At 39.0% G+C, this 23,625-nt stretch overlaps 1 protein-coding gene across 1 annotated transcript in view; it reads right to left on the reverse strand.

Annotated features, from left to right (window-relative positions):
- hpse2 (heparanase 2) overlaps positions 1–23,625 on the reverse strand; it is a 64,983-nt gene that overhangs the window by 5,726 nt on the left and 35,632 nt on the right. The window contains exons 4-10 of the mRNA XM_034681702.1: positions 21,246–21,419; positions 19,192–19,363; positions 14,898–14,945; positions 8,885–8,978; positions 7,634–7,740; positions 7,356–7,470; positions 2,486–2,631 (exon numbers count right to left, since the gene is read on the reverse strand). Of these exons, the coding sequence (XP_034537593.1) occupies positions 2,486–2,631; positions 7,356–7,470; positions 7,634–7,740; positions 8,885–8,978; positions 14,898–14,945; positions 19,192–19,363; positions 21,246–21,419 (856 nt within the window). The remainder of the gene's footprint in view (positions 1–2,485; positions 2,632–7,355; positions 7,471–7,633; positions 7,741–8,884; positions 8,979–14,897; positions 14,946–19,191; positions 19,364–21,245; positions 21,420–23,625) is intronic.

Consider the following 23,625-nt stretch of genomic DNA (forward strand, 5'->3'; position numbering starts at 1 on the left):
AAACCACTAAAAGGGGTAAAAGGGCAGTGAAAGTCAAATATCTAAACTGCGAAGACTTTTCAAACCGCTGACTGCCTGACTACATTTATATCCTCTGCTGTTTTACACAAAACAGTCTAACCACTAAGACTACAATGGTTCGTCCACTTAAGAACTGAACTGTGTATGACCACTAAGTGGCAGAAATAATGGCGAGATGGATTAGATTCAAACGGGTCTGCTTTAGTGCTTTTCATTTGATCATATCCAGGGTTGATTGGTATGTTGAGGTAAGCCCGGAGGCACCTCGAGCCGTTCCCTGTTTTCACACGACTGCCCTTTTTCCTCTGATGTCACTCTCAGGGTGGGAACCTCAAAATGCTGTCATGTCATACGGCTTTGTTTCAGGTTTGCAGATGGTATAAACGACTACAAATCAAACAAGTTGTCATTTTTTAACACTTCATAATTAATAACTAACAATAAAGATGATGGAGGTACCTTAAAAACAGTGTTATTTAATTAATTCCTGATGTACAAATGAGCAACAAAATGTCATGTACAGGTCACTTAGAGAGGGACAAAATAATTAAAGATTAAAACATTTTAACCTCTTCTAAAGAATATCTTAGTCGTCTTTGCTGTCAGTGCATCTAAAGTGTTTAGTCTTTTTCAGGAAGTGAAGGCTTGTGTTTTGTGCACTCTATTTTTTCCCCAAAGTTAGAGTGGGTCATGACTGTTAGAGCACCTCACACTCCTCAGGTTCCTCCCAATGACATCTGCATTGTTTTCAAAGCCAAGATTCATAGATAGTAGCGGTAAATCTGGAAAATTGTTCACTTCTTAGGACAGCCTGCATTAATACACACACACGTTGTGGGAGGCACCACCATGGTAATGATGACTCATGAACTTTCTGGTAATTTGTCAGATTTGCTTATAGTGTTGACAGGAAGTTATTCCTTAGCCGGCAAAAATGGTAATGGTAGTATAGAAATAGTTTAATGCTAGCATTTTGTGTCTAAATTTGGCTTTCATGCGCTTACACTACATTAATCATGATTTGATTTTATCCAGAATCAGAATCAGAAAGCCTTTATTATCATTGTAATGTCTGAATACATCAACATTATGAGTGTAACTCTGCTGGTGCACATACATATAAAACCACAGGACACTGAATAAGAACAATGAGGTATTATTGTAGCAGCATGATTGAGTAAAGGACACTAACAGCATGAATGAGTGCTGTTGAGTCTCTCAGTGTTGTTTGGCCTTTGGGAAGAACCTGTCTCTGAACCTGGATGTGTGTGTTTTTCTCCACCTGTAGCACCTGCCAGAGGGTAAAGGCTCAAAAGGGTAGTGACCTGGGCGTGTAGAGTCCTCACTGATGTTATCTGCTCTGTTAGGGTAGGGTGAGGTGGCGATGTCCTCCAGGGCGGGTAGTGGACAAAGTGATTGTTTTCTTCACAGCGTTTTTTGTCTGCAGTAAAGCGGCCTGCATTTGTTTTTTTGTTTTGTTTTTTTACCTGAAGTGTGTCCCAGTTTAATGAATTTTAACTATATAGAAACTTTTCAGTTGCTGGTCAACAGAGAAGCAATGAAAAGACAAAAATGTATCAGATTCTGTTTATACAGCTGATTATTCTTGAGAACTGAAGTACAACATAACACATAGAAGCAGTTGAGCTTCCCCCCTGAGCTTGACGTCAGAGTAAAATGACTGCTATGTAAATATGATGATATAATAAACAGGATTCTCTTTGCTCCATAATTCGACATTTACAGAGCCTGTGAGTACACTCATTGAAAAGTATTCCAAATATTTGTGAGCATGTCATCGGACCTCATGGGGCAGTGTGTGTCAGTTATGCAATTCCAGCCTATCGACCATCTATCTGCTGTTTGTCTGAGAGATGCTCCATCTGTTGGCGAGCCCTGTCTGGAGTAAAGCAGTAAGTCTAGCCTGGTGCTGACAGCCACTGGCCTGGGTTAAATGATAACCTTGAACAGGCCATGGTGGCACAGACCGCCTTATTGTCCCTCCTCCTCCCCCTCAAATACCCCCCTCCAGCCAATCTGAGATGGGATAAAGGCCTCGCACACCTTTCAGCGGCTCTTTGACGACAGCGAGGCAGAACCCACACACCTGATAAGTGATACCCGTTAAGTTTTATAGGCTCTGAGCTGTGAATGAGCGGGTGTCTGCTGTCTGCTTATTTATGGCAACCTAAATGGGCCGGCAAGGGATTTTGTTCTTCCCAGCCAGAGACTGAGCCTCAGGTGTTTGCAGGAGGAGACAGTGAGTAGAAAAAGCAGGGGTCTGTTTTTCATCTTAAATTAAAGGATGTTCCCGAAGTACTCCTGCACATAACTAAATATACAGGAGGATGTGCTCTTCATCCTTCTGCCTCAATCAAAAAAAGGAAATCACAGTCTGTAATGATACTTTACCTGATGCTGCAGGTTATAAACTAATACAAGGTAGGTGAGTAACAGAACATACTTGTAGTAGCTGGTACAGTGGGCGTAGATGCGTAGCTTGTCTCGAATGACTCGTCCTGGTTGTGGTTTTCTCTGCAGTCCAGCCACCCGCACAGCTAACACCCGTGGACCAACCAGACGCTTGAAGACCAAAGAGAACCAGTAATCCTGTAAGGGCAACACCACAGGATGAGGACACACACAGACACACAGTTGACTTTTATGACGGTAATTTTATCATCATGATGCTCAAGGCAGGTTTCACCTGGTCGTTGTTAAAGATACAGTCAGCAAAAGCAGACAGGTGTGGAGAGGAAGTTTTAAAGACCTGAGCTCACTGACAGCAGGAGATACGTTTAGGAGCACTGCCATCTTTGCTGTAGGTGAGTAGAAGAGTAAATGGATAGAATGGATTTTTGTTGGAAGAGGCTTTTATTACAGTTACATGATGGATTCTGGATTTTCTTTCAATGAAACATGTCCTTTTTGTTTACTCATCCAAGAAAACGTCCTGGTGATTGTAGAAAAAGATTAAGTTTCGAAAGCAATGAGAATGAAAGACGTGCCAGCAAAGCAGCAGCCGCTCTGTGACAGGGAGGAGAAAAAGAGAAATAACTCACATTAATGTCTACTCCAAATACAGTATGTCAGCACTTTGACACCAAACATGAAGCTGATCGCTCAATGGAACATGTCACATGGTACCTAACAACCGCTCTGACCTATTTGAAGTTGACAAGTCTTTAATGTGACATTTTCACAAAATATTTTGCTCCTTCATGAATTGCTGTTTTGTGTTATCATTGTTGAGAGGTCCACCATACTGAGACTCACTCTATAGACTACACAGACTCAACACCTCTTGGAGAGACCCAGAACAACATGTGCTCCTCAGGAAGTTCCCATGCAATCCTGCATATGGCAACATTTAAGGGCTTCTTTTTTCCATGCAGGCTTTAACTTAATTTGCTGCCAAGGCATCGAAGATGGAGAGCACAGTATGGAACCGTATAGTGTTGGCCACAGGCAGAGGGATGGGTGGATGAGTATAAGGCCAAAGCTGTGATCTTTGATTATTACATAGTGTATTAAACAAAGACGGTTATGAGACTTTAAGTTTTATTTGTACAAGATGCCCGCGGTAATGCTGTACCCTTCCTTTTCAAAACTCAAGTAAAAGAAAACATCAATGAATTGATACGTTTTTAACTACCGCTGTGTTTGAACCTCCGCCCAAAACAGGAATCGGCGTGGCATTATTCTGAAAATATTTGGGAAATACCCACTGAGGTCCTTAATCTACAGGGGTCTCTCTGCCTGTCTGTTTCCCTGGTTTTCTCAACTCATCATTTTTCTATCCTAGTCCACAGTAACCAACAAGGGCAAACATGCTGCAATAACCCAAAATATTTTCATGAAAAAAACAGGCTGCAAATGAAGAAATTATGCAAAGTCTAAAAAACATAAAGTTATCTTAATCGACCACAACTATGCAAACATGCTGCAAATGACAAAACATGCCACAGACAGCCAAACTGAAGTAAACAAGTTGTAAAGCAGTCCAAAAAAATAAATCTATGTTAAGTTAATAACATAATTAACAACCAGAAAACAAATGTAAAATAAAATCCCTGCATTTCCAGTCAACCCAGAGGAAGTGTGCCAGGCCAGTAAGGGATTCATTACAGCAACTTGGTTTTGGTAAAATGTTTTAGCCTCCCAGTAGTCTGGAGCTCATGTACTGCATGGTGGTGTTCAGAAACACCTCAAAAATGTGCAGTGATCCCAGAATGGGCAGATTAAGCTTTAAGCACCACTGACTGCACAGCTGACTGAGTGAAGTAGCCAACAGTAGCTACACTTTGCAGCGTATCTAAGCAGAAGTGTTAAACTATTTCATCATAAATATGACCAAAAAAAGAATATAGTGAGGTGGAAATAGTCAAAGCGTTTAAGTGTTGCTTCTCTTCTCTGTAGTGAGGTCTGGTCCTCAGAAATACTCTGCTCTGGGACGACTATCATTTCACTCTACATTCTCTTCAAAAATACAAAGATGATCAACTGAGTGACTCCTACAGCCCTGGAAAACTTTCAATGTGATGTCTGGATTAGTAGCATTTATTTTCCTTTGCATTTACCTGGTCTCTATTTTTGCAGCATGTTTGCTGCATGGTCATTTGTTGAGTCTGTCTACTGTATGTTTTTCTTTTGCAGGATGTTTCAGTTGTTTTGACTTCTTTTGCTTTATGTACAGTTGTGCTCATAAATTTACATACCCTGGTAGAATTTGTGATTTTTTGGCCATTTTTAAGAGAATATGAATGATAAGAGAAACACTTTTTTTTCACTCATGGTTAGTGGTTGGTTAAAGCCATTTATTGTCAAACAACTGTGTTCACTCTTTTTATATCATAATGACAACAGAGACTACCCAAGAAATCATAAATTCTGCCAGGGTATGTAAACTTATGAGCACAACTGTATGTGTATTTTTACATTTGCATTGTCTTAGAATTCAAAGCCAGTTTTCACAATAATAATATATAATATGGCTACCATACTAACTCTTTCTCTGGACAGAGAGGCAGACAGACAAAAATCTGTAAGAGCAAGGGTTCCCAAACTTTTCAGCCTGCAACCTGCATATAATGATGCTGGAGACTTGCAACCCCCACTGTCCCTCCAGGTGGTTAAACGTTGCTCACAGCCTTGGGCATGAACTAATAGGCTAATCCAAAAATGGGTGAAAAAAGCAAATAAACAAAACAAACAACGAAAAAACGTCTTTTTTATTTTAACAATAATAGATAAAATATAATTATATTCACTTGATACACAAGGGGTCCCAACTCCAACTTTGGGAACCGCTGTATAAGGGGAACAGCAATCACTCCTAGATTATACTGACAAGCAACAAAGACCAAAATGGAGAAATAGGGAGAGAAAGACAGGCAGGCTGAAGTAAACCAGTAAAATGTCCAGAACTCCAGAGAAGTAAAAGCATGCACCAGAGACCAATCAAAGCTTAGCTGCACAGTTTAGACTAATAGGGAATAATCAGAGGATAATGGGGAGAATAAAGATTTAACCTTTAGTGTTTAACTAAATAGAACAAATGAGAATCAGATTGCTTGATTAAGACCCGATTAATACGTAACAATCCTAAGATCAAAGTATGAGCTTATTTTATTATACTGCATCTAATTACATGTCAGTGTTTAAAATTTAACTACAGCCATGAAAAAGTTAACAAACAGGTTGGGTTTCTCATACGATGATAAAAAAGTAACATCTGTTAGAGAAGAAAAAAAATACATCTATCTAAGAGGGTTGAATTGTGGACAAGTATAGGTCAGCTCAAGAGATGCAGAAACATCTGAGAGGTGGAAGGTTGGATATGAGAAAAGGCGTTGTATCAAAGAAATTACTATTTTTTAAGTACAGTGTGAGGGCTTGACGATTGTGTTGTTCACAACAAACCTCAGGACAGAATGTGAAAAAAGAGATAGTTTGGACTGGAAAGAGGCAGCGGACACATTTTGAAAAGTTTTAGTTGTTGAATCCTTCAGTGCACGAGGGGCTTTCCCTGCATTCTACCAATGGGGGAGTCATCCTATAGGGGGAAGAGGCCAGGTCATAAATTTCCCATACAGAGGACAGGTTGGCCCTGCAGTGAAGTCTCTCAGCAGGTAGGCTGGTGCAGCCTTTAAACATCCAGCCATGTTAAAAGCATTGTGAACCCGGCGGGAGACCTTCATTCCTCGAGAAATAGTGGAGACGAAGAGAGAAGAAAAATGAAGTAATCTCAATTGTTTCATATTGTATAGTTGGTGTGTGGTGGGGGGCAAAAGGCATACTGGATATAGGGAACTAATGAGGGATAAGGATTTAGGGAAAAGTTTGTGTTACATGTTGTAGAAGTGATCATAAACCCATAACAAAAACTACATACGTTATTTATTGGGTTTACCAAAACTTACTGTACATATTTATTTATAATGCAGAGATAAATCTGTCCAGGCATGAATTAAAGGATCAAATAAAACCATATGTTTAATTTAAGCTTTGATTCTCTCATCTTTATCCTTCATTGTAAAAACAATGACTTATTGTAAACCTCATTAATGCAAGCCTCTTACCCACGCCCTTCCCTGCAACCTCAGCCTAATATTAACCACTTTTTATTTAGTTAATAAATCTTTTTCATGAACTTGGCTGGTGGATGCATTCCATCACTCCTTCACATTTAAACTGATTGTTTTCCTCAAAATAATATCAGTTTTACATAAAGCTTTATGTTTGAGTATTAAAAAGGAACATTACAACCGGCGTTTCTGCCTTCTTTGTTGTTAAATCTCCCGTCTCATCATAAATCCATCCCGCATTACTTAAAACAGTGTTTTTAGGTGATTAACGAGTACATTTGACCCATCCTGTTTTCATTCTTTTCTTACATGCTTGTACCTAACTACAGAGGGACCTGGGATTGAGACGGTTCTGTTTCAAACAATGTTGCAGGCTATTTTACAAACATGCCTGTGTATCGGCATCTAAGGTTGCAGATCTCTCACCGACCGACTGTCCTGCACAGAGGAGCACACAGTTATGATGGGGGGATGAGGGGAGCAATGACACTGTCCTGAGCCACTGACAAAAGGCTAAGGTTTCATGGCATTTCGCCCCCGCGTCTAACCACTCATCACCACTAAACGCCTTTCATCTCTCCTAATAGCTCCCACGGGAAAGAGCGAGAGGTGCCATCGAGGCACTGGGTCTGAGGTCCAGATAGTAAGGGGACTGCTCTGGTCAGATTCTTGTTGTTATGATGCAGAAGGGTGAATTTTGGATGTGACAATAGGAAATCACAGCCATTCTTATCCTGAGAAACGTACCGGTAAAGGGTTAAATTGTTGGTCCACAAGATGTGTGTATCCATAGCCAAAGAATGAGTGACGCAAGACAACATCAATCCCCTGCAAAGCAGCCATACCCAGCGTGTTCATCCACCTGGAGTACGAGAGCAAACACAAAGAAAACAAACAGAAATGCCTTTGATTGTCTTCAATATTACCATAAAACAACATATGCACATAATGTTTTGCAGCTGGTTTAGCTGTAATTAATGGAACCATTATTTACAGAACACATTCAGTATGATTACAGAACTTACAGAAATCCAGCAGCATATGTGTCTGAGAGATTACTGATGCCTCCTGCCCATGCCGGCCCCAGTCCACCCAGCCAGACCTTCTTGCCGGGTGTATGTGTGTTCACAACCTGCGACCAACAAGTCCATGCTGGAATCAACTTTGTCAAAGCTACAATTTGATTTAATTCTTGAAATTAATACATTTCCATTTTTTAAAGATTGAAACATAATACATAAATCTTTTTAAATGACTTGCACATTTGATGCACATTTCAATCCCACTACCTTTACACAACCCTGACTGAAGTGACTCTCGTGCTTTTACACAATTGCTTCATTAACGTCTAAACATTTTGCATTACTCATCTCTTCAAACTCAGCAGCTGTACTACAAAGTTCTAATTAATTTCACACAGATAAACACAAGATCACATAATCTGCAGGTTTAGATGTCTAATAGGTTTTCAGGATGTGGCTAATGTTAGCAATACTAGCACCACCAGCCTGCAGGTTTACACATCCACATGCCTGTGGTGGTTACACATTGCTATGAATGGATGGTTGTATGCCTATTTAATCAGACACAGCCTTCATTTTTATCTTCATTTCCTGGATCAAAGTACCTCCAAACCATGCCGTGCTACAAGACGCCATCTGTCATCTGTGCTTGTTTACATCTAAGTAGTAGATCATTATAGCAGTAGCAGTTGGAGCCCAGACTAGTACTGATTTTGTACTAGTACACATTACATGACTGGCATCTCAGGCCTACAACAATAAAAAAATATTGATATTTCAAATAAAAATTGAATCAATTTGTTAAGCTGACTAGTATTATTGGTGCAGACTAGTGTTTGATAGTCAACTTAACGTGCACATCACTTGTTACAGCTGTCATGAACACAACCCTCCCACTTTTGCTTGTTGCATAATTTGCAACTTTTTCATCACAAATACAAGACAAGGGCTAATGCATAACCTGGCAAACTGAGATGGAAGAAAAATAAGATCTCAAGATAAAATTTAGTTTTTTCATATTCTCAACTGAGGTTTATTCTATTTTGAAGAGGAACCAAGATATGACCCATGAAATATACACCAGATGTTAACCAAATGTTGTATCTACAGTACAGATCCAAGTCTTACCTAAGGTTAGACACCAGCAGCCCATTCAGAAAAAACATACAGAGTACTCTGAACACATTATCCTGTGAATAAAACATCCTGATACTAGAAGTTAGATTTCAGGACATTGAGGGAAATGTTCAGTACCTTGTTGACTTTAGTGATTTGTTCAGTTAGCGTGTCCAGCAGACGAGTTTTTAGGAAGTCCTCCACTTTGTTCACTCTGCCATCCATGTAGTAACTTTTAATGAAGATGGGATAAAATGCCGTGAGAGAAACACACAATACACTCCCTATGATATGAACAAATCACATTAATTTAAAAGATAAACTGTATCACACAAGCTTCCTTTTCATCACTCCATCCATCCATCCATCCATCCATCCATCCATCCATCCATCCATCCATCCATCCATCCATCCATCCAGTTAAAAGGCTTTACAAAGGTTAAATTTAAGTCAAATGATCTCAAGTGTTTTCCCAATATTTTCAATAATTCAGTTTCTCCTCGTTAGTAAGACCCTGTAATAATATATTACATTGCCAGGTCAGTCAGTGTGGTTATAACTGTGGAACAAGAAACTAGAAACACAAGACTGGTTTCTCCATCACTGCTGTTCATTATGGACAGCAGGGTCATAATCCAAACCACTAAGCATCTAATCATTGGTCCCATATATGCAGAACACAACACACTGTTTTACTACAACAGATATGATAAACAGGGGCTGACATATTCAATAACACTTTAGAGTTCTGACAATCCAATTCAATGCCAAAATGTGGGACTGCATAAGGGAAGGATTGGATGCCCTGGGAAATGAGAATGAGGCTAAATAAAGAAGACATGAAAATGTGTGTGTTAGAGAGAGAGAGAGAGGGAGAGAGAGAGAGAGAGAGAGAGAGAGAGAGAGAGAGAGAGAGAGAGAGAGAGATGGAGAGAGAGAGAGAGAGAGAGAGAGAGAGAGAGGGAGGGAGAGAGAGAGAGAGAGAGAGAGATGGAGAGAGAGAGAGAGAGAGAGAGAGAGAGAGAGAGAGAGAGAGAGAGAGGGAGAGAGAGAGAGAGAGAGAGAGAGAGAGAGAGAGAGAGAGAGAGAGAGAGAGAGAGAGAGCGATAAAGACGCAGACAGAGATGATAATGAGACATGATGTTAAGAGAGCATAATGAGACACAGAGTTTTTTGGTAGTTAGAGCAACATCATCCCTGGGGTAAACAGAAAGTCTCTCCAAGAATTCCTGCAAGAGTCCAAGAAAGGAAAACCACACACTCGGGTTCATGTTTCAGGTCCCATAAAGCACAGTAACATGTTGTTTGCACTGTGGAGGAGTATGACAAAACATGAGTCTGGGTGAAGATGTGACGACAGTGGTCTGAAACAATAATGTAGTATTAGTTAGGATATCATGTAGATGGCTGTCTGGGGGAATTTAAACTTATTCATGATAATTAATTACATAAGGGAGTGGTAGAGCTACATTACAACATACCCCATTCCTAAAACTACAGTTTAACTGATATATCTGGTTAGTTCATTTATTTATGTCTTAAAAGTACTTCTATACCTCTCTTTGTACAGATAGTATTTTTATTTTTATTTTTATTTAGAATTTCTAAGGTTAAGTTTTTAGGTTTAAACATTTATTGTCCTTACTGTCTTGTTGTTAAGTACCAGTGTTCCACTCACCACATCAAATTCCTTGTGTGTGCAAGCTCACTTGGCAATAAAGATTTCTTGATTCTTGAATTATTTGGCTAATAAGGGCCCATCCCAGATAAAGCAGTGTTGTCTATGTTTGTGTTATGTGCTGATAAAGAAGGTTTTTGCAACGACTAATGGCCAAGAGTACACTATACATTTTTAAATAATTCAAAAGAAGTAGAAAAGATTGCATGCTATCAGTAAATTACTAATGTGGAGTCATTATTTGGCATGAAATCCACCAAATACATTGTTCATCTTTCTTCTTGAATACTCTGAACAACAAATGTTGTCAATAAAATCCCACATCAGGTAACTTCAGTCTTGCTGAAAGCTGAACATTTTTTCTGCCAATGTATTGTTCTCTTTTCCAAAACCAGTAAAGACTTCATAAAACCTTCAAAGGCAATTTAAAAATTGAGCTCATCAAGTAACTTGTAACACTTTCATGTCAGAAGTTCAGCAGGTCCAATGGGGGTCAATGCAAAAATAAGAGTTGCAGTGTTAGGTGAACATTAAAACTAGAAAATAAAAAATTCCAAATGTTGAATGGCAAAATGCATCAAAACATTCATGGGATGTATCTGCAAAGTGTCCAGAACACAGTTGAATTTTGTTGTTGACACAGTCTTGCAACCTGAGCTAAATCTCATCGAGACTTTCGTCACAGAGTTGGAATAAGTCCCCGTCGCCTGGCTTCAAACTGTAAACAACACATAGATTAAGTCATGGCTTTATATAAATTATTTGGTTATCCTGTCATCTTTCCAGAGAGCTCACAATAAGTCTTCAGTGCAGCTCCCATGGGAAGGAATTTCAGTTCATATATGGAAGCGTTATAAAAGACAGTCAGTTATTATAACATCAACATGATCTACAAATCAGTGCTACATTACAGGGACATTTTGCGCACCCTGAAAAGTATCACATAATGAAGCAAGATTTCATTTATTTGCCAAACTAACTCTCAAACTAACTCAAGAAGAAAGCCCAGGAAGAAAAATTATTGAGCACTTTTACAAAACTTATTGGATTAATGTTTGTTTTATACATTTATTTAGGTCCAAGAACCGAGAAATGTTGCTCATAAAAGTTTAGCAGAATACTTAATCTTCTAAAATGGCAAAGATTAAGTGTGTTTTAATGTTTCCAAGCAAGGATCGTCTTGGCCTGCTTGTTTTACATATCTCTAAATGAGGGCCAGATCCACATCACAGAGAGATCGCTGGTGAAACTATGTAGCTCTCTGTTACAAAAATGTAGCACAGACTGGAGAAATGGATTTGATCAAGTCAGACCGAGATGGATGGAAGCATAGGCTGAAGGGTACCGACACCAAAGACAGGAAAATTGAATTAATAGTTGCATGTTTTCATCTGCACTCAGGTGCTCTCTGTATCAAAACTACAGAATAATAATGGTTCCTTAAACATAACTTCTCAAAGGGGACTCATTAACAAGCCTTATAACTCAACCCTGCATCAAGTGCAAATCTTTGCACATTTACTTCAAATACGGCTTAAACCACTTCTACCTTATAACAATAAAGCAAACTGGTACACAGATTAAATCATATTAAGTTAATCTCTCTTTGCACTCTCCTTAATTCAACTATTCTATCGCAATCCAAGATTGTTTTAGTACATTTTTTCATGCACAAATATATTAATTTATTCTGCATAATTACACATTTTTTGCATACACTGTATTTATATCAGTAGGTGTGTATATGCAAAAGTTTAGAGCTTATGTAACCTCTTTGGTAAAGATAATATTTGGGGCTTTTAATGCCTATATTTAGAGACCTACTACAGGACATCTGGAGGATACGTTGTTCCCTCAGGATTATCATCGGTAAATTTGTGATCCCTCTGAGATTTCCTTGCATGAGATAAAGAGATCACAAATGTGTAACACCTCTCTCTGTCTCTCTATAGCTATAGATAATCCGAAAACCCAGCTCCATGTCTCGCAGCACCACTGTCATCATGACAAACATAAAACAATGTTGTTTGTGTGTCATCGAGGCCTGTTTAAAGTAACTGTGTATCTTCAAACAGAAAAGACTAATGAAGTTGTAACTTTGGGAACAAAGTAAATGTGCTTTGATTCACTTGAAGGCCTCAGCGCTGGGTACGATGAATGGTAATTTTCAAAGCAGGGGTCGTTAAAGCGCACCTTTCATCACTTCATAATTGAAACAAGTTTACGAGTTTCTCATTGTTTCACACTCAGATGTTCACACCACTAATACCCCACTGCTGGAACAAATAGGGCTCTCTTTAACGGTGTTGCTCAGAGGCATCTTAACTGCAATAATAAATTTGTTCTCTGCAGTTATCATAATCATATTTTCACAGCTATAACTGGCAGCCGACTGGGTGAACAGGTTTGCCTTGCTTGATTTTCTCACCATGAAAGAGCCTGTGTGAGTTACAGGAGAACAGACTTGAAGTCTAACGCTAGATGAGCTGCTGAATTAAGCTGTGGGTTACAGCTAACACCAAGTCATGCTCAGATTGATAAAACTTACAAGCTAATGTTTGGCAATAAATGTTAATTATGTCAACCAAATTTGCATATTGGCATAGAACTAAAGTTAAGGATTCTAAATTACAGCAAAGCGCTCTGGCGATGCGAATGACTGAGTCTCTTTTAAAGCAGTCCATCTAATAGTTGTTACGAAAGATCATTTAAAGCTCCACATGTCTTAGAAGTGCTGATCAGGGGTTAACAATTGATTCAACATTTCCCTCATAAAGAAGTGTGATGAAAATCTAGCTGAGTTTGAGTTATGCCTGCCCGGATCAAAGAGATCAACTAACAGACAAACTTTACAAAGTGATGTTTTCCCTCCTGCGCTATGGCAAATTCTAAAACAGGAATATGTGCTTCTAAAAACAACATCTTGGTAATTCTGGATCATCTATAGGACTTTGTGTGAGCAGTACTCACTGAAAACACTTTCTTTCACACAGATGAGATGAGAACTGTTGACTGATTAAGAAGAGTTTATAGACATGGAAATCCATGTTTAATTTTTTCAACATGGCGTGACTCACGTGAATGAGTTTCTATTCATTTTGATTTTGTTCATTGTTTTCTACAGTAGATTTCAATATCTGCTCAGAATAACGCAGGACATCATGCATGGCTGCAAAAGACTTGAACTTTTCTCTATTATTTGGATGAGACGAGCTTTCTCCTTCAATAAAAAAAGCTGGGCTCAGGCTGAAGAATATTACAAGGAAACAGAAGACAATAACTCGCCCATCTGGAAGTGCAGGCAAGCATTTCCAAAAGAGCACTCTTTCTCTAAAGTGGAACAAAGTCTGAATCACAATCACAAATTTTGGCGGAGTATTTGTAAATATAAAAGGAACATGACTTGGTAACTTTATTGTGAGGAGGGACAGAGAAACAGAAGGACAGAGGGATTCTTTTTGGTATCCATGAATCCAAAAACTGATGAGCAGTAACTCAAACAAGATGCAGCTAATGTGAAGCTACAATGTTGACAAGAAAACATCACTACATGAGGCAAGCCACGTATCAGTGCTGTGGACATGGATGTACACAGATCTTTCACTGTATATACATCGCAGACCAACTCTGACCTTAACCTACAGACAGACACACTGATTATCTCAACCAGTCAACAGTCAACGCGGCTTACACTCTCTCCTTTGACATACGTCTTACTCAAAACAACTGGGGCCAGCTGCAGAGGAGTAAAACCTGTGTCGTAGACGTGTTAATGAGTGCTCTACACTTTTATAGGCTTGGCTTCTTTTGTAGAGGTCAGGGTTTCTGTCACGCAGCCTGGTTAGACTGGAATCTGCACCTCTAGTGTAAAACAGGCTAATTGACAGAGGGAATGAGCCAGAGCATATGGTTTGGTTTTAACAGTTTGGGTGGTGTTTCTTTAAGCCTTTCTGACAGGCCTGACTCCTTCCGTTTCTTCTAATTTCTCCTAATTAGATATGACCTTCACCTTAATGACCACTCGCTTAGTCACACAGGGTTTGAATGAGCTTGCAGTGGGTGCGTCCCCGTGTACACATTTTTCACATGTGTGTAAAAAGATACGAATGAAACATGGCAAAGAGATCAAACAATGGATACATCTGTATGCATTCCAACAAGATGTGCAATTGACAAATGGCAAGTGTTACTCATTTAACACACACACCCACACACACACAGACACACACAGTCTTTTGTCATCACAACTCTCCACACATTAGGCATCTCTTTCTCTTCGTAACAGAGTAAGTGTTGGTTACCAAAAACTACTTCATATAAATAATGTGGTGATAAGGTTTAAAATCAAAATTAGACATGCTCTGTTAGATTCAGTATAAGTAAAGTATGTGTTGGGCTACTTCAGTAGATTGAACATCTTTTTTTTGTTACATATGAAGTAATGAAATAGAAATAAAAGGGTAAAATACCTACTGTTGCCACGTAACTGCATCTACAACAGAGCCAGCATTCTTCATGAATCTGAAAACCAGAAAAAAAGTATCTTTAGAGAGGCATCTGAAAAAAAAACAAGTCTTATCCTCACAGTTATGGCTATTAGCATTTCGATCACATTGGAAATATTGCAAAAATACATGAAGAAGGCTTAACAAGCTGACAGGATATGATATAACATATCCTTGTTACGTCGTGTAGTGGTGTGTTTTGTATTTGTGTTGTGGTTTTCTCCCTTTCTTTCCTGTGTACCCTTTCAGATGCTGCTCTCTGCTTCACTGCAGCAAGTGATTGAGCCCTTCTGTGGCCAAATGGCAATCAGGGGCAGAGTGTAAGAGCAGGAGAGTGGAGGCAGATAGGACCGGTGGGCTGTGTGTGTTTGGAGACTTCATCCTGCTGTGTTGTTTTCTCCTTCATTGGAGGAGAGTGTTACTTTAAGGCCTGATTTATTACTGCGATTTCATTAAATAGTGTTATAAGAATTCAATATGGGTTAGCATCTCTGTTGTTACTGATTATTGACAGTAGATTATTTTGAGTTACACGTTTCTGTTTTTAATCTTTTGACTTTCAGAATTGATCTACTATTGTTTCAATTTTGGGGGGTTTTGAAAAATCGATCAACAGCACTCTGAACCTGGTCTTTATGAAAATGTCTTCATTGTATTCATAAAAGAAGGATTCGAAACACTGCTTTATTGTTTTTACTAACTTTCTACCTTTGTTTTCACTTCAAACTTCATCCCTATGACTCTTCAAATAACTCCATAAATGCCACAAAAATACTAAATGGCGTCACACAAAAGTGGAATTTTAGCTTCTGTTTGCAGAGAGCATGAGGGCTCTGGCTATTTATAGTTTTCTCTGAGGAGGTCTGCCTGCAGGAGATCTAGTTTCAAATGGCAAGTGTTAAAGTCAATACTGCAAGACTGTTAAAAACAAAAAGGGAGAGATACTTAGATTTAAATCCCTCAAAGTTTATAAAAGTAAACAGCACCTGAGGTGTCTACCAGGGTTTTTCTGTTTGTTAATAAAAGCTGCAAACATTCCCCCAGGAAGCAACAAATGATGTGAACACAGCTTATCTCTTAATTGACTCCTCCTGGATGCAAACACATCCCAACACATACAGTCCTCCCTGCAGCCTTACTTTGTATTTCTCAGCTTTGCATCCATGTGTATGTGTGTGTGTTTGTCCTCGTCTACCTGATTCAAATCGCTCCATATTTGGGGGTAACAGCTTGTCAGACATGCCCAAATGTGTGTCTCTAAACTTTCACCGCTCCAGCTTGTTTAGTCTGTCCCGCTCTGCTATTTGGACCGTTGAGTAGCTCAGTGTCTAATTTATCTTATTTCCTGAGAGCGGCAGAGTAGTTGGACTGTCAAACATGAGAGCCACCCCCCTCGTAACTGTGTCAAACACACAAGAATCACTTCACTGTTAAATGTGTCACCCATGACCTGTGGATACTCCTGCTCTCTCCTCTTCATGCTCTCACTCGTCCTCCTCCTCTTCTCACAGCTCATCCTCTACATACTCCCTCCTCCTCTGATTCCATGGCTCATCAATCTACTTGAACTGTGCAGTACACACACACTAAGTGGTGCGCACAACAACTCACATGTCTTATTTATGAGTAAATTTGAACTGTTGGTACTCAGAGACAAACAGAACTTACTAATGGTTCCACTGATGTACTGTAAGTACAGGGAGGCTACTATATCAAATGACACTCTGCTGTTTTTCTTCTCCCTGTCTAGATGTGCGTGGGGTGCTAAAATATTAAATTATTCTTGCGATGTTACTACACACACACTTACATACACAGATGTAATTTTAGTATGAGTTTATGAGAGGTAGAGCCTGTTAAAAGAGAGCTGTATATTTCACCTCAGAAACTTGTATTTGTATTGTTGCCCATTTTACAGAGCATCTCCTCAATCTCTATTGTAGTACAGATTACAAACTCCAACAGCAGCAACAGAGTTTACATGTTGCTAGTAACTGCCCATGACCAATACTAACATGTCTACACAAAAATCCTGCAATGTTTAGCAGTGTTTTAGGGGCAAATCTGTAAGCTGTGAACACAATATTATCAAAAATGTCCTGAATGTACCGATTCAATTTTGGGCATGAAAAATGTAACTTCTTGAAATAGGCAGATGGCTGTATAACATGAGTCTGGGTCTGCTCAAGGTTTCCTTGCAGCTGTAAGATGGGATAAGATCGAGTCCTGTCAGTAAGAGGGGACTTAATCGTATGCTGTCTTGATGTTGGGTCTTTGTTAATAATTTAACATAGACCTGTTGTTTGTAAAAGAGTCTTGAGATAACGTTTGTTGTGATTTTGCACTATACAAATAAAGATTGATTGATTTAACTTAAACATCACTGTATCTAAACATTAAGTTTGTTCCATAAAGACAGGCAGACATTTTTAGTAGAGATGAAACAGATTGCTAAAACCAGGGCCGATTATCAAACATTTAAAATAACAATGAAACCGATTCTGACACAGCTGTTTTTTGCATTACTTCTTTGTAATCCTTGTTGTTTGTTTTTCAGATGATCAATGAGATTTGATGTATTTAAACTGTTGAAGTCCTTCCTCTTGTCACTGAAACATGTCTTACAAACTCTGTGTTGCCTATCCTTCTCAGAGTGACCAATCAGGTGACTTCTTCTGCCCAATTAAAATGACTCTTCTCTAAATCCTCTATATCTCTTAATTTTGGGTACACTAGCATGCCAGAATTAAGATGATGCAGTGCTAACATGATGTAATAAGGATAAAGAGAAGATATGATCAGATACAAATAATCTTTGGCTAACGCCATTGGTGCACTGCAAATATTGGCTGTTACCAAAGTTCAGCGTTTACATTGCTTCTTCCTTTCGAGTGTTTATTTCTGCATAATATTTTTCAATAACTATAACTTCTGCATTAAACATATTTGGTTTTTATATATGCATGTTAAAATATAATACAATCTAAGACAAATGTTATCTGTCAATGCACAAGCTTTCACTTTTTGGAGTCTATAGATAAGCTACAGCTGATGAAAAGTACTTTGTTGAATATGTATATTAAGATGCAGGTAGTGAACTTAAACCAATCAAAAAATGTTTACAAAAGGATTAGAAATTCTGCACAAACTCAGAGAGGCTTAGCTGAGTTTTTTTGGTGTGGTGGAAAGGTTTTCAAATATAATTAGTAAAGCAATTGACTTTCCATTTGAAAGTAATAATATCTCAAAGTTCCCTATACTTGTAATTATTGTCAGACACGGTTAATTTAAGAGTTGGGGGTTAGCGTTCATGTGAGCAGGGTATATTCAAGTTAATTTCATGCAGATTCTGCCTCTGCATGTTTTGTGAGAATGGTGGAGTGAGGATGAATTTCATAGACATAACAATCCCATGACATATTAAAACTACAGCCAAAAAACAAAGAAACAAAAATCACATTTTGGTTTGGAGTCACTCATGTTGGTGTTCTGTTTGTCGTCTGTGTTTCATTCCCAAACTAAAAGCAACAATGTATTTGTGACTGCAAACTTTGTTGGCAAGAGACTTAAATCTTAAAAGCTTTGAAAAGAAGTACAAGACACACCCTCATTGCTTTGTCATTACCATGTGGCAATAATGAGTCTTCATCAAAGCACAGTTAATGTTCACTGTGACAATGTTAGTACCTTGGTTTAAAGCAAATTTAAGTTAGTTTTTGGAATCTGTAGCTGCTTTAAATATGAAGTTAAAATCAAACTGTAGCCTTTAAAAACATTTAACAGCAGAGTGTTAATGACCACAATAAAAAAGGCTGTGCAGTGTTTATTTTTGTAGTAGGCACGACGATAGAGTACGACATTAGAAGCCTGGGCTGTGTTCAGAGAGGGCTGTTAGATAAGCTGTCCGAGTCAAACAGAGGCTAGTGGGGCTTCTGGATAAAACCAGCAGGTGGGACGTTGTGCCGCCACGTTATCAATCAGCTGACACTTTATTTAACTGGAGCTGAGACCTTGAAACCTGCAGAGTGGAAATCCATAAACACTGAACACCACTGCTACGCATGTGTGTGTGTGTGTGTGTGTGTGTGTGTGTGTGTGTGTGTGTGTGTGTGTGTGTGTGTGTGCATTTAACACATTAAAGCTTGGTTACAGATCCAAAAGGCCGGGGAATACTTTCCACTGCCTTTCCCCCTTTTTTCCCAGCAGGATAGCCGAACAAGGAGAGGCACCCTACAGTATCTGTGATTTACTTGCTGACTCACCCGTCCAGCAGCAGGATTGCGTTCTTCCGAGGCCGTCCTGCATTGGGACCGTAGAGGTGAGCTCGGTGGTAGTAGCGTACAGACTGCAGCAGGGTCCTCAGCTTAGTATAGTCCTGAGCTAACTGAGTGCTGTTGACTGCTCGTCCCACCATGCTGCGGTAGGCGTTAGGCTCTGGGAAGAGAAAATGCAGAACACCGAGTTAGAAAGGTGGAGATTATACGAGCAACAATAGGACAGTGACTCAGAATGTTGTTGTTGTTGAAATCTGATCTTGCACTCCTAGGGAGTCTGCAACAGCCATTAAAAAAAAGGGATAATTGGGAAAATCGCAGTAACACTGACAGATGGACTTAGTGTCAGGGGAACAGTCCGATCACACCGGGTGGCCTTGCAGAATCAGTAAAACAAAGACAGAGAGGGTGCCAGTTTCCCAAAAAGGATGGAGAGTTACATTTTACAGTCCCACTGCTCTTTTTACTGCTCGTCTGAAGAGGATTCTGATTACATCTGTACCAGCTTTTGTTTGAGCTATAAAAAAAAACGTTAGTCTGTTTTTTTTCAGTGCATGTAGCTGTGTCTAAATACTGCATTCCTGAGAGCTATAATGAAATACTCTGAGTACATTTTAAAGGATCATCTTTTCATTCAACCTCTGTAAGTTCTCTTTGTTTGGGTGATTTGCTCAAAAGGATTCCTTCTGCTACACTTCATACGTTTCTACATGGTCCAGTCAATGGATTTTCCACGGTACTACTAGGTTGAAACTACAATAAAGGTTTCATTGTGAGCTTTATTACTGATTAAATGAAATGAAAACATGAAGTGATGTGTAGCTCCGAAACACAGGACTGCAGCTCCCCAGGAACACAGATGGTTGGGATGACACGAGGACTAAGCAGTTTCTTTTCATCCCTGTCTGAACCCCCGCCTTAACCCTTAAACTGCCGGCTCTCCATTACAGCTCACTGTCTGAATAATGTCTTCGAAAGTTTATTCAACTTAAAAAAAAAACCGTTTTAAATCAGGAGGTTCATTTAAAAAATAATTGAACAATTATAATTTGCATTCTATCTGCATATTGAAGAAAAAGAATATATGGGCATAACTTGCTTTATACTTTTCTATACATTATAATCCAATGAGAATTAACACATTTGGTATATGAACTGCGCCTTATTTTTCAGGCTTTAATTTGTAATCACAAATTGCACTTTATTTGAAAATAAGTTGCACTTTTAAATTTTTGATTGCTTCTACATACTGTCTGTACATATGCTCCATGCTGTTGAGTTGTGCTATTTATTTGACGTGTGCTGCTGACCTCTTGGCCATGTCGCCCTTGTAAACGAGGTCTTGATCTCAATGGGTCTCATCTGGTTAAATAAAGTAATAAAAAATTGTTTATATTAAATAATGTTCTTTAAAAGTACTTTTGTCACTATATCTTAAAAGAGCACTTCAAAATGACATTCAACCCCATTTCAAGCTAGACATTTTAAGTCGTTGCAACAATTAACCATGTTAAAAAACAATAGTTAGAATTAAATACGTAATCTGGAAATTTGCTAATGCACCAGACTAGAGCTGGTTAAGTGCTAACATTCAGTTAGCTTGGTTGAGGGATTTAATCTAAAGCGGTGGGTTTGATATTAAAGTTTCTATACATTATTAAAGTATTTGTAATTTTGAACGCTAGGTCCTTTTAAAGGTGTAACATTACTTGTATTTTTACTTGTAGTTTTTTGTATTAGAACAAGAATGTCACATGTAAACTACTGAGCTGCAGCACAGCATTTATGACTTAATCAAATTTGATATTGACTTACCTTTAAAATACAAAATACACAGAAGAAATATACAAGAGGCAGTCCACATCAAAGCTTAAGTATAAATACATATATATTACTACCATAAATGCTATGAACTTAACAAGAAAATACAGACATGACAATACATGACAAAACTATAATTCAATAAAATAACATAACACATCTTTAAGGGTTTCCTTGTAGTTTAACTTGGCGTACAGTTTGGGTTGTGTATTTGTACTGACCGTTGCCCAGCTCCCAGGAGATGTTGTACTTCTTGCCGGCTCCGTACTTGAGGAGGCTCAGGGTGGAGGAGGTGTTCCAGGAGTTGTCCGGGTTTCTGTGCAGCGCGTTGAGCCCCAGGATCAGGTGCAGACCGGCACAGTCGGCAAAGTTGTACAGTTTGTCTAAAGACCTGGCTGGGAGAAAACCACAAAGCAGTTGTAACTTTGATTCTTTTTATGCACCTGGAATCACATGACTACAGTGTGTGGATCAGACAGAGACCATGTGGAAGTCATTGATCTGATTCCTATTTCCATGTACTGTAGAAAGCCTCCTTATATTGGTCTACAACAACATCTGGAATGTCTTGGTGCTCTCTCAGTGCCATAACCCCCCCTTGAAACTCCAGCTTTCTCTTTTCTTGTTGTGTAAGACAGATATGGTGAACATATAAATGGCTGTTTTCATGTACATGTTTAAAGTCATGTTGTCTTGATTGAAAAGCTTTTTTTTATTGTGTTTACCAGTGTGTCCTTTAACTTCTATCCAACAAATAACAATGATGAGAAATGCAATTTGATTTTTAAATTTAGGTTTCAAAAATGAGTTGATCTCTCAGTTTTTTTTGATGAAAACATTCAGAGTTGATGTCTGTTCATTTGCGAGTATTTTGTTTGATTATTAGAAGATCCTCATTTTATAGAGTTGAATAAACTTGAATAAAATCTGTCTTTGACACCTCTGCAGGATGTGATAGACGTGCTTTTCAAAAAAAGGCTGACTTAAATGTAATCCAATAATAATAACGATACAGATTTAAAAGGAAACAAACCAAGGATTTTTAATATTTTTTTTAAGCAACAGCTACCAAATAAAAAAGCACTGTTCTAGTCACTATGAACTTTTTTACTAGAGGAAAACACCACAATTTGCCTGAGAGTATACAAGCTACAATCAGAAAACCTGTTACACCTCAACCAGCTTTGGTGAAACACAGTCTTGCTGATTTACTTCAGTCAGTTGTGCTTTCTCAATAGCAAAACCAATATATGGCTGCAGTACAAATTAAAGGCACAGAGATTCTGATCCACAAGACTCAAACACAAAGATACCAATGTGAGAAAAAGAAGAAATAGAAGGGAATTCTAAATATAAAGTAATGACTAAGTCACTTATAACTATGTGTGCATTTAGTCGACTAAAGGCTGATTTATACTTCTGCGTCGCCCCTACGCAGCAGGGGCTGACGCGGACAGAGCCCCACATACTTCTGCGTCGATGTGTCCGTGTCGCGCAGCAATTCTCCTCCGAAACGCTTGAGGGCAGTGTGGTCTCTCTGATAGCCGGTCGCCTGCTTCCGGTCCTGCTACGATCTCTGTTTACTTTTCCACATCGATTCAGAGCGTGTTAAGTTAATCTACAGCTGATACATGTTGCTGTTTATCATACAGACATGATTACATGAAGAATAGAGAGGAGGAGATTAAATACACGGCCAATGTGTGGCCGATGTCCGGGATCCCGGAAGTGCTGTGAATGCGGGAAAGACCAAGCCGTCGAGCGGACCAATCACAGAGCTTGCGGTCCGCGTCGGCTCTACGCGTAGTTACATTTTGGAGGAGGTGCACGTCAGCTACGTGCGTAGGCCTCTGCGTAGGTACGGGAGCTACGCGGACCTACGGCGTAGGCTACGCCGTCGATTCGACGCAAAAGTATAAATTAGCCTTAAATGGTTAACCGTCATCGCCTTTGTTAGTCGAGGAGTTATTAATGTTTTTATATTGTGGCCTAAAATGCTGCTCATTGGTTGTGTCCAAGCTGTAGGACAGCCACCCACCATTACCTGGGGCTGCAGCCCTAGTCAATGGCGACTGCTATAATGTTCTACTATCTGGATGTAAGTAAGCACAGATGACAGATGACATCTCGTGAAAGTATCTGGCAGTGTTTTGATCCAGGAAATGGAGGTGAAGTTGTGCATAGGCTTTGTCTGGTTAACTTCAACTCAGCAATGAGTAACAATGTGGACAATAACCTGAAAGGAGGACTGAAGGCTGGTGGTGCTAGCTCTGCTAACTCATTTGACATCATTTACCCACAGACTGTGATCCCATGTTCAGTGATGTTAAAAAAACAGTGCTCAATTTTGACTGCTTTCTGAGGGTTTTCTTACTTTAACACTGGACAGCTAGTTGGAATTCAAATTTGAAAAACCGAAATTAGTTGCCTCGGAGTATGCCAAATTATCACTTCAAAGTTATTCAAATAAGGCACCAAACAGACCTGAACTTCTCTTTAGCTCTTACATTTAGTGTGCCTCTTTTAGCCAAGTCATTGTTTGGTTTTCAATTACAATTTTTAACCTGCGCTGTTTATGCAAAGGAGATTTAAGATAGTCAA

This window comes from Notolabrus celidotus, chromosome 4, assembly GCF_009762535.1.
Source record: "Notolabrus celidotus isolate fNotCel1 chromosome 4, fNotCel1.pri, whole genome shotgun sequence".
NCBI lineage: Eukaryota > Metazoa > Chordata > Actinopteri > Labriformes > Labridae > Notolabrus > Notolabrus celidotus.